The 15,300-nt window shown below is 33.1% G+C and overlaps 3 protein-coding genes across 3 annotated transcripts; 1 reads left to right on the plus strand and 2 right to left on the minus strand.

Annotated features, from left to right (window-relative positions):
- Positions 1 to 3,994: 3,994 nt before the first annotated feature.
- Positions 3,995 to 7,826, plus strand: LOC116134740 (probable plastidic glucose transporter 1). The gene is made up of 10 exons (XM_031420399.1): positions 3,995 to 4,333; positions 4,422 to 4,548; positions 5,270 to 5,470; positions 5,718 to 5,817; positions 6,096 to 6,208; positions 6,461 to 6,554; positions 6,637 to 6,793; positions 7,071 to 7,217; positions 7,316 to 7,389; positions 7,740 to 7,826. Exons 1-10 carry the CDS (start codon positions 4,135 to 4,137, stop codon positions 7,824 to 7,826), a joined length of 1,299 nt encoding a protein of 432 aa, XP_031276259.1. The 5' UTR covers positions 3,995 to 4,134.
- Positions 7,827 to 8,259: 433 nt separating this feature from the next.
- Positions 8,260 to 9,722, minus strand: LOC116134808 (class I heat shock protein-like). The gene has a single exon (XM_031420453.1). The coding sequence runs from the start codon at positions 8,809 to 8,811 to the stop codon at positions 8,395 to 8,397; it is 417 nt and encodes a 138-aa protein (XP_031276313.1). The 5' UTR covers positions 8,812 to 9,722; the 3' UTR covers positions 8,260 to 8,394.
- Positions 9,723 to 9,787: 65 nt separating this feature from the next.
- Positions 9,788 to 13,110, minus strand: LOC116134787 (zinc finger protein CONSTANS-LIKE 6-like). The gene is made up of 3 exons (XM_031420432.1): positions 12,170 to 13,110; positions 10,792 to 11,013; positions 9,788 to 10,249 (listed from the first exon to the last, which is right to left on the minus strand). The coding sequence occupies exons 1-3, from the start codon at positions 13,016 to 13,018 to the stop codon at positions 10,220 to 10,222; spliced, it is 1,101 nt and encodes a 366-aa protein (XP_031276292.1). The 5' UTR covers positions 13,019 to 13,110; the 3' UTR covers positions 9,788 to 10,219.
- Between the last annotated feature and the right edge of the window lie 2,190 nt (positions 13,111 to 15,300).

Below are 15,300 nucleotides of genomic sequence, written 5' to 3' on the forward strand. Positions count from 1 at the left end.
ATGGGTCCTTTTTTAGGAATATGATATGTCTGATACAAGTCATATACAAAATCAAAACTACACATCCATACCCGTCTTGATTATATGTTGTTATTTTATATTTATAGTTTCTTACCATAAAATAAAACCATGTTTTCATTAGTTATAGCGCCGCGACTTTTGTTAGACCATCTTTAACTATAATTCTACAAATAATAAATTGGTGTGATTTTTGGTGTGAAACAATATTGCATCTCTAATTCACAAAAAGAGAAAAATTATTTAGAATATTAGCTTTCTCTTTCTTTTTATTAATAATCAATAATTAATCTATTTCACTAATTATTTTTATATATATTAATTAAATATTGAGAATGATATTTTTATTAAATAATAATTACTTTGAAAATTATTTTTAATTTAATAAAATTAAACATTTATTTAATCAAATAAACATTACATTTAATATAGAAAAATATTACATCTAATATAAAATGCTACAAAAAAATATATATATATATATTTTATAGTGTTCCACTAGATTATAAAATATATATTTTATAATCTACCGGAATACTAAATTGTTATTTTAGTTTATGTTGTATTTTCTTTTAATTTTAGTATTTTTAAATTAATATTAATTTTTATTTTGAGTTATTGTAGTTTAATATTTGCATTGAATAAAGTTTTGTTTTTAATTTTTTATTATTTTTTGAATTATATAATTATTATAAATAATAATCAAAGTAACGTAAATATAAATAACAAAAATAAAAATAAAAAAATTTATAGTATTTGAACATAATCATGCTAAATTCATGTACATAAATAGTGTTACACTAAATTTAACGTGACATTATATATTTACATCAAATTGGTTTAATGTTGAGTAATGCTATATTTACACCACTCTTTTACACAATTTTTATTACATCATGATGTGATATATACCACATTCACACAAATTTTATTATAATATTAAAAAATTTAAATAATTAAAAATTTATGTGATTGTGACATATGCTATATTATGATATAGTAAAAATAATGTAAAAAAGTAGTATAAATGTAAAATTACTTGGATGGAATGTCATTTTTCACGCCATTTTAATGAATATGACGTGAACTTTAGTTTAAATTATTTAATTTCCCAAGGTAGCATGGTAAGTGTCGGTGCTACCTATACGTGTAAGAAACTTCATGGTTCAACTGCCGAAAACCAGAGCCAGAGGTGAGCTCCAGTATTTGCGACTGGCACTTTAAAAGTAAGACCTGTTTGGCTGTTGGATGTCAAGCACCGACTTCAATTGTGGACCTGCCCTGTTCCCTGGCCGACATTCCGTTAATTGGACTGTAATTTTTTTTTTTTCAAAATTTCAAAAACTTTTACAAATTTGAATTCGTTTACTATAGCGTTCTCTGATTTGACTCCTATAGAATTTGAAAAGCTGGTGTAAATTCAGATTTTATTTTTTAATTATAACTGTCCAAACAGTATCAACTTTTTTTCCCGAATTTATGCGAATGTTTCTCAGTACGATGTAATTGAAAAGTAACAAATAAAAATATATTTTTCTTTTAAGCATTTCTTAATAAAGTAACTATTAAATATGTAATTAAGCCATTCAAAGGATATTTAAAAAAATTATATTTTAAAAACGAACGTTTATTATTGATGGTGGAATTAGAATTTAGATGTGTGTGGGATGTCCTTGTCATTGTCAATTCTTTTTAAGCACAACGTGTTTATCGATTTCAAAATGGTGGACCAAGTGCCTACATGTCCATAGCCTAACCTAATATGTAGCCCGGACCATCACAAACTAAACTTAGCCCATTAAATATTCATTATATAAAGTGAGGTTATGCAATTATATAGGAAATAAGCCATAATCATGTTTCTAATCCTCAAACCTAGTAACCTACCAACCAAAACTTTGATCCCTCTGTCAGGTCAGGCTACGAAATTTGAATGAAAATGCAATCAATTGATTATACACTACATACCTTTTTGATTCAAACATAAAGTTAGCTCTACTTTTTCGTTTTACTCTAAAAACAGAATTGTTTCTACTTTCTACAAGTACTAAATGCACTCCTAATCGTAAATAACACTGATTTTATTTTAACCCTTTTCCGATAAGTGGATTCATTTTAAAATTAATAACTATTAATATCAAAAGCTTCATTGGCTATTCATCTTATCTTTAAAATAACCTGTCGGTGCACACTTCAATTTCATACATTATGTGCAAATCTCAACCACATAATATTGAAGCATGAAGCCATATAACAGCTAGGAATTTGGCCTACACGGAAATTTAGTTATACGGTGCGAATTAATAGTTGTTGGTACACCAAATGAATTATTATTTTTGTTCATGTATGGTGGAATTAATAGCCCTATAACATCTATGTTTGTGATGTAAAAGTATCATAAATTAAGAGTTTAATTATTATTCATCATAGATCTGTCCCTATTTTGAATTCAAATTCATCTGTTTCGTTAATGTAACATATGCAAATTTTATGACCTTTGTCCATTCTGAAAATTTCATACAACGTATAACGGTTTAAATTTGATTTCAGTAACATTTGAAACTTATAAATCTCGTATGGAGGAGATCATAATTAAAACTGATGAGTGATGACAGTTACACTTATCCTCATAAATGCCCACACTTGGTATAAGTTCAAGCTTTTGTTCTATTGCGTGAATTTATTAACATTCACCCCAACTCATTCCACGTGGCGAAGAAATAAGTCCCTATCCGGGCAAGGCAATCAATAATGAAGCACTTATCCACTATGACACGTTCAAAGCCGTTAATATTACGGGATCCGCCCAAAATTTCTTGTAAAGATAAATTAGTAGTGATATATTCTGTTAGAAATTTTCATCGGCTAAAGGACAACAATGATAGAAAATATTGAAATGTCTTTGAAAGTTTGATATCATATATTTTTTTAATCAATTTATGGGAAGTCAACTAATTTAATTATATAAATATCCACATCATTACAATAAATAACAATTATGCCATGAAGTTTTTATGGGTTAGTGGAATAACCAGTTTGTCCAATGAGTTTGTAAAACTTAACGTTGGGGTTTTTGAAGATTAAGACCAATTTATCCCTGTTGTGGTAGCAAAATTACAAAGTGAAGACATACAAAGAATGCGACACAATTAAAATGTTTCATTTGCAACTGACGCAATTTGTATTGACATTCTTCATGATTTAAAAGAAATCCTTCCTTCAAAAGAACATAAAACTTGTAATGAAATTCTTCTTTAATTACAAATAACACAAAATATGAATTCAATACAGCAAAGGGAGTTTATAGTGAAGAAAAAAAAAAAAAAAAAAAAGAAGCAATTTCAAAATGGTTCTGTTAGCAGCTCTTAAATACTAGCATAAATCTTCTACAACATTGTATTTGTTGAGTTACATCTTTGAAAGTTCTATTGCTTTTTAAGTCTCGCATGTCGCTCTAGAACAATAAATCTGTCGTGATGTGATCTAGTGCTCCGCATTATAACCAGATAGATCGCAACAGTTGAATTTATTTCTGGTGGTCGTGATATATTTTTAATGACTTTGATCGGTTGAAATTTTTTTTGGTTTAATTCAAGAAAGAAGAAAGAGTGAAATAAAAAGATGCAAGAAAAGAGAGACGAAAAATAAAAGGGGAAGTGAAGATAAAAACAAAAGAGAATAGAAGAGAATCGATATGGACAAAAAGATTTAAAATTAAAATATTTAGATGAAATTATTATATTATCCTTTAACAGACGAAAATCCCTAATAAAATATAATGAAAAGGAAAAATGATAGAGTTATCAAAAAGTTTACACCGAATTTATGCATCGAATAACATGATAAAATCCTGACTGTTGATTAATATTAACTGATAATAAATCAATGGTCAGGATTATGTTACGTCATTCGATGCACAAATTCAGTGCACATCCGTCGATAACCGTAACATTACTCGAAAGCCCTAACGATTAATTATCCTCAAACATTGCCTTTGCCACGTGCTCTTCCCGCCTTATAGCGGACCCACAGCTCCAAGCACGTGGCGTTATCACAAACGATTTTACGATAATTTCTCTCTCCTCTCTCAAAAAGGGCAAAAATATCCGTGATCAGATGCCGGTGGCTACCGTAGTTCACCATCCGGTTCCTCTGGTTCCATCGCTTCTCTCGGTTCCTCCGCCGTATCTTGTTTCTTCACCTTTCCCCAAACTTGAAACCCTGCGTTTTAGATTTAAGCATCGGCCGATTAATTTCAAAATTTCGGCGGGAAAGAAGCAAGTTCCCGCGTTACAGTCTCGGAAAGAAGAGCAAGGTTGTTAACTTTACTCAATTTAATCATCAATTTATACGAAATTTTGTTTATAGTTTGAATTTGATTTTTGAGTAAAACTGAATTACAGGTAGTGAAGAATTGTTATCACTAGATAATGAGAAGGCTAGTGAAGGACATGATTTGGGATGGTTACCTGCTTTTCCGCACGTGTTGTTAGCTTCTATGTCTAATTTTCTGTTTGGTTATCACATAGGGTGAGTCTCCGTTTATCCTGTTAATTTTACTGTTTTATCTCTTCGTAATTGTGCATTTCGAGAGAACTTTAGTAGAAAGTGACTTTGAGAGTTTGAGTACGATCTCATTTTCACCGTTCAAATGCTTATTCAAAATTATATGAATAAATAATTTTTTATCGCATTTTTTACCTGAAGAGCACTTTAAGAAGATCACCTATAAAGTGAAACGTTCTAATTGTGGTTGGGAATGGGAGTGCTTTTGTAGAAAGCATTTTAAGTAGAAGCACTTAAAGTGTCTTTATGAAGAACACTCGTAAAATTTTTAAAAAGAACTTCAATCGTTTGGAAAAAAATAAAAAAATATCTATATAGTAGATATCCAAGAAACACTTCAAATACTAAAAAATTTATAAAAGCACTTTTACCTGTCCGGGAACACCTTTAACGATGTCAAAAGCACTCAAGCACTCCTAAACATACTACAGTAACATAATCAGAATTTCTCCTGGTGATTGTTTGGTTACCAATAAGCTAATTTAAAGAAGAGGTGATAAAAATGATAAATACATGTGTTATAGGGAAATTTAATTATGACTTAATTTATTATATTTACTTTAGATAATTGGACTTTACAAGTTTTTGCATTGAAAAATTCAGGAACATCGATGAATATTTGCAGTTATCTGTTAATTTTGGTTTTAAAGTGAAATTTTCTGGAGCTACAATGTGTGTTTTGCAGGGTAATGAATGGTCCTATTGCTTCAATTGCTCAAGAGCTTGGGTTCAAAGGAAATCCAATTCTTGAGGGACTTGTAGTGAGCATATTTATAGCAGGTGCATTTATTGGAAGTATAAGCTCAGGTTCTCTGGTAGATAAACTTGGTTGTCGGCGAACTTTTCAAATTGATACAATACCGTTGATACTTGGTGCAGTTATAAGGTAATTCACATACATATTACAATGGTGTGCTCCATCGAAATCCTTTTGTCTGCTTCATCTCCCTCTGAATTTCTTTTTTGGGATTGCGGTTTTGGGTGGGGGTATAAGCACGTGGTTACTTTGGTTTGTACATGAGTTCATGTATTTTTCACTCTGCTATTGCTGTCTCCACAAATTATGGCTTCTTGATCTTATCATGATTTTGCTTTAAAGACATTTCTAAATTTTGACTCCTAACTTTAATCAGTGCACAAGCCCAGTCCTTGGATGAAATGCTATGGGGAAGATTTCTAGTCGGCCTTGGTATTGGTGTGAACACAGTTCTTGTTCCAATTTATATTTCAGAGGTACTGCTTATTAGCAAATATGCTGAATTTACTATTATACTCACATCACATGATGTCAAGAATTTTCATCCTTTTTATGCCTTCTAGTAATGGGAACGGGTGAAAATTTAGCATCTTCTTGCCTGTTCATATCAACTCTTGTTGTTTATTCAATTTTGTCTCTTGTCGGTATAGGTAACAGTAATTTGTTTTAGTGGACAATATGACAACTCCTAAGTAATCATCTAATTGTAATTCTCACTAAACATCTATTTCTCGGTTTGTTTTAAGTTTTTTAGGTTGCTTCAACAAAATATAGGGGTTCACTGGGAACCTTGTGTCAGATTGGTACTTGCATTGGGATTATTGCATCACTGTTTCTAGGAATTCCTGCAGAAGATGATCCACATTGGTGAGATTCTTTTCATTTTTATTTTTTAATTGTTTCCTCCTAGTTGCTGATGAGATATGCTGTTAGTTGCATTTAGATCTATCACTACAGATCTAAGCTTACTCTTATGCTTGTGTGACGTTTATTTATGTTCTTGTGATATCCTGCATGCATTTATGGACAGTTCCTTCTGCCATGTACAGTGTAAAATTCCTGATATTTTTTTACGAGAGGATCCCGGAACTTTACATTTAATTAAACAATGTTTTTCAGGTGGAGAACAATGTTCTATATTGCAAGTGTCCCTGGTGTTGTTCTTGCACTTGGTATGGAGTTTGCAGTGGACAGCCCTCGCTGGCTATGTAAAGTATGACTTGTTTCACCTTTTGATAGAAAAATTGAATAGCTTTGGGTCTCGTTTGAAAAAGCTGTCTTATGGTGTTTTGTAGGTAGGTATGTTGAATGATGTCAAAGCTGTTATCAGTAATCTTTGGGGAGAATCTGAAGTTGACAAAGCAATTCAGGAGTTTCAGTCAGTCATAAAAAATGACGGTAGTGATCTGGACAGCCAATGGTTGGAACTCCTTGAGGAACCACACTCAAGAGGTTGTATCAAGGTGGCTTTTTGAGTATTGCATTTATGGCATATTGATGTTGCAAAAATGTTTTGCTTTATGAGATAGCTACTCATTTCATGTACAATATAATATTCTTTTCTTCCCCTAACCCCTCTCCTTTTTGTATATTACGTTTTTAAGTAGTTGCATAATGCCTTGGCTTGGAATTCTATCCTAATAGTGATTTTAAATTGTAATTTAGCTATATATGTCGGACGAGCATACAAATCAAAGTTTTATGATAGTTTTCCTTCGTATGGGTGCAGTTACATTCATTGGAGGTGCCCTTTTTATGCTTCAACAATTTGCGGGCATAAATGGAGTCCTTTATTTTTCATCATTGACTTTCCAAGATGTTGGAATTACAGATGGTGCTTTGCCAAGCTTATTTGTTGGAATTACAAACTTTGCAGGTATGAGATCTGGGAAATTTTTTTAGTACATTCGTAAGTTGAATTATGCTTGCTTGTTTGGCAGCCACTGATTCTTGCTGTCTGGTGGACATGTTCAGGTGCACTTTGTGCATCTTACTTAATGGATAAGCAAGGCAGGAAGCAGCTTCTAATCGGAAGTTACAGTGGTATGGTGAGTCAGTAAAATGCTTTTGCCAAAATTAAACTTATGATGGAAAATATCAATAAGCATTACCATGTGCATTAGAAAAAGGAGAATCTTGTGGGAGGGGCACTATCAGAACGTATCACCACAAACACAAATAAATGGGGGTTTGATGGTGTCAAGAAGTTCATTCATTATTGGGTAAAAGAGGTGTTTTTTTTTAACGGTTCCAGGATCTTCTTTTTCTTTTTTTTTTTTTTTTTTTGGGATTTGGGATCGTAGGTAAATGGTGCCATCAACCACCCTCTGATCTTAGAGAAAAAAGTGTGAACTCTAGTTGTACTCTGCTTTTGATTTCTAATTTTCTTTCTTTGCAGGCAGTTTCAATGTTTCTTGTTGTCTGTGCTATCAGTTTGCCGTTAGATGAAGATTTGGGTCACAACAGGCTAGTATGTTTGGGCTAAGCCCATTTGACGTTTTATTTCAACAACTATTTTAAGTAAAATAATTTTCTCAAATATAAACATTATATTACCAAAGAACTGTTTTATGAACTAAACAGTATTACAAAAAAAAAAAAAAAAATTATTATCAAACCATTATTATGTTACTGAGATTTAAAATAAATTTTAGATATTTATATTTGCTCAATCTAAACATTAAATTTGTTTTAAATATTATTTCCATAATAATTGGCTTCTAAAAATGACATTTGGACAATAAGTACGAAGTTTTTATCATAAGAAAAAAAATAAAAAACTATATCAAATACCCTTATTTCATTTATGGCATTAATCACAAAGACCAAGCATAAAATTAATTCATTTATTGGCTTCAATACCCAAAAAAAGATATATATATATATATATAGAATAAATAAAAATTATTATACTTTATTAATTTGTACCTTGCATGGACATGGTACTGATGGTAGAATATTATTACAGAGAAAAACCCAAAAAAAGGAAATCACACTTAGAACAAACATATTTATAATTTCAAACAAGCACACAATATTTCATTATAATTTTCTCAACCCTTGATTTCTTCAATCTCAATCACTTTCTTCTCTGGTTTCTTCACTTCTTGTTTAGGAATGGTCACCACAAGCACTCCATTTTCCATTGACGCCTTCACTTCATCCGTCTTGGCATTTTCAGGCAGCCTGAACCTTCTAAGAAACTTGCCACGACAACGCTCAACTCTATGCCACTTATCGTTTTTATCATCTTTTTCGACGTTCCTCTCCCCGCTTATTTGCAGCACTCTGCCTTCATCGACTTCAACTTTCACCTCCTCTTTCTTGAGCCCTGGGAGATCGGCTGTGAACACGTGGGCTTCTGGGGTCTCCTTCCAATCCGTTGGAGTGTTGAGGACTGGACATTGGTTAACCATTGAGAGGAAGGGATCAAATGGTTCATCACCAAGCAGTTTAGGGATAAGCGACATGATGAATGTTAATGATCGATGAAACTTGTGTTGTACGAAAATGGAATTTATTGATAATATGTTTTGGTGTTTAATGGTATGTATATATAAGAAACAAGGGGTGATTCTTGAAATTTCTCGGGGCTTCTTTTCATTGTAACTGTGATTTGGAAAGAGGAATGTGGTGTGTTCTAAGACCTTCGGTTAGGTGGAATTGTTCAACGTTTGATAATATCATTGATTGATTGAATATGAAGTTACATGGTATTTTATATTTTTATATTACTAGTTTATGAGAGTTCCAGAAGAGTATAGATTAAATGCTTTTGAGTCATCATCTTTATTTTTGTTTTTTTTTCCTGGGTTGTGAATCATTATCATATTGACATTACTACAGAACAGTAGAACACTAACACGAATGAAAAGACAAGTAATATTTGAAGGCAGAAGGATACAGAGAGCCCATTGTTCACCCTGCAGACTTTAATTGTAGAGGCCCATGCATGATATATGAATATTTCTCTCTCTCTCTCTCTCTCTCTCTCTCTCTCTTAGGACTTCGGTTTTTATTAATTGCAGGCAGCATTATCATTAATTGGGTAAATATATACCAACATTAATTCATGATGCATGGTTTTGATGATCAATCTTATCATCTGATAAATTAATTACCATGAAGAAGTAAATGCTCAAGAAGACCTGAAATTTCTTGATTCATTAATTATGATTGATGAACATTAAAACAAGTGATTCTCATCAAATCAGCCATTTGTTTTAAAATTACTTTTATTCAAATTCCAGCACCTCCACTATATCAACATCTTAGTTTCTCTCCAAAATTTTCTCAACTTCTCTACTTGGTTTCTATTTTCTAATACTAGAACTTCTCCTTTTTTTTTTTTTCCTCAATCTGATGTTAGTTCTGATGGTGATTATGTTTTTGCATAGAGAGCACAAGCTGCAAAACTGAACATAACCAAATCGATTCTGTATGAAGATTCCTTGTGCTCTTTTTTTCTTCAGCCACTGAAAATTTCTGATAGAAAATATCTAAAGATTAACTTCGTTCTCTCTTCGCCATAACCACAGAACAATGTAGTAAGAGAACTATCTATCTTAACACTTAAACAGCATTCTGCAACTCGTAACTTGTAGTATATTATCTAATCTGTCTATTATTACAAAGTTGGCACTTCTTCTCATTAATTTACACCAGTACCTCCACAGTAGTTTATATCATTTGTTTTTTTTTTTTATTTCTTTCTTTCATATTGGGTGGGAACAAAACTATGCTTATGCTATTTGACATGCATGCATAATCGAACAAATGAGAAAGAAAGAAAGAAAGAAAGGGATAAAAGAGAAGAAAAAGTTTGTAAATAAGCCCGAGTACCACTCTCTTCTAAGCAACAACACTATATCCATATAACTACACTTCCGATCTTTTCACGAATCGACCCTGCAAAGTTTCAATTAAATTTATTTTAATTACACTTGAATATGAAATTAAAGGGTAGATATTACGGTAAAAAAACAAATAAGATCAATGACAAGATTGTACTTCAATATTTACACATGGATGACGGATTCCTTTTAGAGTATTCACATCCAGATTTCATTTGCCTTTTGCTAGAAAGTTTAAGGATGAAGAGGGATAGACAAAACCTATAAAATTCTATACACATAACTACAAAATAAAAACTAAATTGAAGGAGAATTTGTTAGCTTCTCGGAAACCTTAAAATGACTCTAAAGGAGATACTATCGAGTTAGTGGCTTTGTTGATGCAATGCAAGGGAGTCCTTAAAACTAAGGTTACAACTTACATGATCAACAATGAACTCATGATATTTCTAGCTCAACCTATATATATATATTTGACCTAACTCTACATTAGAGAAAATGCGAACATGGAAATTTGAAAATATGCAATCATACCACTGAATTCGTAATTACACAGGGATCTTGATTACTAATAAGCAAGAATGGAGCAAAGGGTACCTTCATACGAGGGCGCTTCTCAGCATTTAGCTTTCGAACTTCATATCGGATGCGCTTGATGAAAAGCCTATTTTGCCTTTTCTCCTTGTATCTCAAAACACTTGCTTCTCTATGCTCTCTGTTCCAACCTTCTTTGCCTTCTACTGAATCGCTACCGTCAATACTAGCCCTTTCAGGCACACTCCACAAATTGCCAACATTGCTCCAAGCATCCGTTGGCAGCTGGCCCAGCACAAATACACACTCAATCAATTGCCATCCAATACAATTACTCAAACATAAATCATCATCAAGCCCTCCATTGTTTTTTATCAGAAAAAAAATAAATAAAAAAATAAATTGTCATGGCATGTTTATCATATCATCTTTTCGTCATCCACCAAAATCCTCATTCCCATCATATATGCTGTTGTCTTATGTGAAATAAGCATAATAAATTTCAGCACACATACATTCACTTTTAAACAATAAGAACATAGTAATGAGGCAGATAAAAGAGAACTAGCCGAGGGTCTGAAGACTTCCAAATATAAAATGATTTTATTGAAGAGTATATGACTTTTTTCCCATCCAAATAATGGTTTAATGACACTTTCCCACCCGCATACTCTTAAAATATCACTTTACTATCCAAATTTATATTCCATTTTTAATTTCAACATCGTTGAGATGTCACACCACCACCATTCTCTTCCCCGATCATCGCTTACCAAAACCCTTTAAACCATACTCTCGTCGACCCCGCCAATCGCCAACAATAGAACGATTAGGGTTTGTACAGCCGTCCCTTCTAAGTCAAATTCCAATCAATTCTAACCACCAAAATCCAATCTTCCACAACTAAAAGACTCATCGACCTCCCCTCTCCAAAAGCCCCAACAGTCTGGAACAAGTTTGCTCCTTGTTCACAGTCAAAATATAAATTTGGATAATAAAATAGTATTTTTAAAAGTAATAGGAAAGACGTTATGCTATCATTTGGGAGGGAAAAAGTCCTTTAACTCTTTATTGAATGTCTTTTATTGTATGGGGCGTTTGGATGGGATATACTACGAGCCACACTGAGTTGGGCCATAAACAGCTGGCTAAAAGTGCACTGGGCCCCCAAAAGAAAGGCAAAAGGTGTCTGCCAAAAAAATTCCCACGATTTACCCCATACACTACTCAACAAAACCACTCACTAAAGTACTGATACTTACAGCAATCCAAGCATACAACCAATTTAATTACATGTTCATCATCATAATTCCAAAAAAAAAAAAAAATCAAATGCATGCATGACAGCATACCTACATACATACATCCATACACATGCATGCGTATATATTCTATAGTATTGATTGATTGATTGACGATAATGGAGTGAGATGGATCTTACAGTGGCATCGTGCAATTCAGGAACAGTTTGTGGGGACTCTCCGTCAACATAGAGAGGACCTTTATCAGACCACGCATTCAATATCTCCTGGTAATCAAGTTTCAAATCCAATAACAATTTCTTCTTCTGCCCCTGCACCTGTTTCATACACCATGCACCTTCATCCACATCATCATGATCACGATCACGATCACGATCACGACCATGATCATCAATACAACTACTACTCATCACCTCCTCTTCCTTAACGACAATCTTATTATTCTCCACAACCTCACTGTAACTCACCCACTTCTCCTCACTGGCGTCCCTCTCTTTACACCTCATGGCCGTCCGTACGAGCCCGTAATTACTATCCCCACAACGATCTTCGCCGTACGCAAACGTCAGCGATAGCGGCGACACTGCCGGGCTCTCCTGCTCGGAGGTGGACGAAGTGAGCAGACCGTTAAGAGTGGTGGAGCTATCTGTGGCGGTGTCGAACAGGAAGCTCGCGACAACGTTGTTATCTTCATTATCATGTTCATGCATGTGATCTTTAGTGTCTTCAACTAAGTTTTCGGGGTGAAGAGGGAAGAGAGTGAGCTGCTGATGCAGCTTGTTCGTCATCTTCGTCTTCTTCTTAGAGGTTTGCGGCTTCTTCTGAGGGCTAAGCTTCAAGTTAAGACTGAGGTATTTTGGTTTTCTCCGTTTGGTTCTGGTTTTACGAGATGGTTTTAAAGAAACGGAAGTTGAAGTAGTCGTAGTTTTAGTTGATATCCTTCTCTTCTTCTTGACGGTGGCAGAGCGGGTGTTGGGTTTTGTAGCATGGGGAACAGGAGTGTTCTTGCGGTGGTGGTGGTGGCACATCCTCCTGTAATCAAGAGTGTGTGAGAGAGAGAAGAGAGTGAAATGTGAATTGGGAAGAGGAAAGAGAAGATGGAAAGGGGTTGGGTGTTTCAGGTCTCGTACAGAGGGGGGGTGATGGAGATGGGTTACTTTTATCAGACACGTGGGATAATGATATTGGATAAAGGATTAGATTGTGTTGTTATCTGGATTTCGTTTGGGTATGGATGGGAAAGCGATGGGATTGGAAGCGGTAATTGTAATTGCTCTTGCCCCTCTCTCCTTTCAATTATGCTTTTATTTGCTATTTCCCTGCGCTCTCTGCCCTCTCTTTCTTTTATATCACTCACGTGATGCTTACACTTACACGCTCTGCCTTCCTTTTTCCAAACTCGAAAAACAAATAACAAAAAAAAATCATTAAAAAAAAAAAAAACCTAATTTTAATAATGACAATTTTGTAGTTTGACTAGTTACCTAAACCCATTAGTTTTACTGTCTAAATCGCTATAAACTAATGAGTTTGACTTGTACCAATTATCACATATTGTTATTAGTAATGGCTTGAAGAAATAATAAACAATTAAGCTGTGTGTACTTTACTACTTGTGATGATTGTGAAGCCTAATATTCAATAATACAGTGATTCTTTTTTATTATTCAATTTATATTAAGTAAAAAATGTATAATTGTATAATATTTGGGGTTTTGGTCTTTTCGCCGTGAACACTTTCTAGCTTTTGAAATGCACCCCAAACTCCCATGCATTTACAATTTTTTATAGTTAGTACTAAATAGTTTAAAAAATATGACCTTAATCTCCATTTTTTTACTAGATTGTTAAATTATTATATTTAAAATTTAAGGAAATAATGTTTTTACTATTTATTCAAATTCAATCAATCTAACATTCAAAATCTGTAAACAATATTAAAAGATTAATATCTTTTTCCGAGTACAAATGATGAAATTATTGATAAACTTGAAGGTTTAATTGATGATATTTTTAAAACCAACCGATACTCACTTAAAAAAACAAAAAACATAACTCGGGGATTATGTCGTATTTCTGAAACTAACATATACTTACTAAAAATAAATCAAACATACATGATTTACTATAGGGGTGGTCAAAAGAACCGATTGGAACCGGAATCGATAAGTACCTAGGGTTTGGTTCGAACCGGCCATCAACAGGTAGGTTCCAGATTCAAATTTTTTGAACCATCACTGTGCGTTTCGGTTTCGATTCATACAGTTAGGAACCGGAACCGAGAACTGTGACTAATATAAAATAAAATTAAAGAGTAGAGGGGTTAATAAAAACTTTTGTAGAAAAATTAATGTGAATATATTTATACAATAGAACCTTTATATAGTCATAATGTTGAGACCAACTAAATTTATTACTATGAGGAGGTTATAACTTAATAGAGGTGTAGTTATAATAATTATTTTTTTATTCAAAAAAATTCTTACTTTATAATGTTAGTGATTGATCTCAAGAAGGCAACAAAAAAATCACAAATTAAAACAGAAATCAATCACTTTCTACGCCAAGATCCGAGTATAGATCAAATTGCTTACAGGTTAATAAACAGAAAATCTGTACAATATAAATCATAGTAAATAATCCATACAAGGATCAAGAACACATTATCAACGTTTGGAGGCTCCTTCAATACTTTGATTTCGCTTGTCGATTCAAGAAGAGAATTGCACGAACGTCGTCCAGACGAAGATAACCGTAGAAATAACGAGTTGTTCAACCACCTCCGAATGTTATCTTCCTCCTTGCAACCAACACACCCTTTATGGTACTTTAATTTTAATTGATTATTAATATAATTAAAATCTATTAATATATATAATTAAATACAAGCAACAACCTCAGCAAATTTAATTGCACTATGAGATTACCAAAATACCCTTTCGTCTTAAAAGACGAAAATACTCCTTTCACAAAAATGATTCTTAAATTATCTTCCAAGTGTGTGGCCCGTAGGCTCTTTATCACATCGGCAGTGAGTAATATCGCGATTAACACCAATTAATTGTCTCACTACTCACAGACCAGGATTGGCCCCTAGCAAGGCATCATGGTCACCCGATAGATTCAGATTCAGTGAAACAGCTACCTGTCAACGATATGGTTATCGTGCAATCCAATCTTTTCATCATTTTTTATGTCATCGAGACTAAGGTACAGAAATAGTGTCAACCTCAGTATCCTCGATTTCTATGTATTCAGTTACTGGACCAATGACCGGAATAATAAATTAGATTATACAACAACTCAATCC

The sequence above is a fragment of the Pistacia vera genome, unplaced genomic scaffold (genome assembly GCF_008641045.1).
Source record: "Pistacia vera cultivar Batoury unplaced genomic scaffold, PisVer_v2 Contig291, whole genome shotgun sequence".
Taxonomy (NCBI): Eukaryota; Viridiplantae; Streptophyta; class Magnoliopsida; order Sapindales; family Anacardiaceae; genus Pistacia; species Pistacia vera.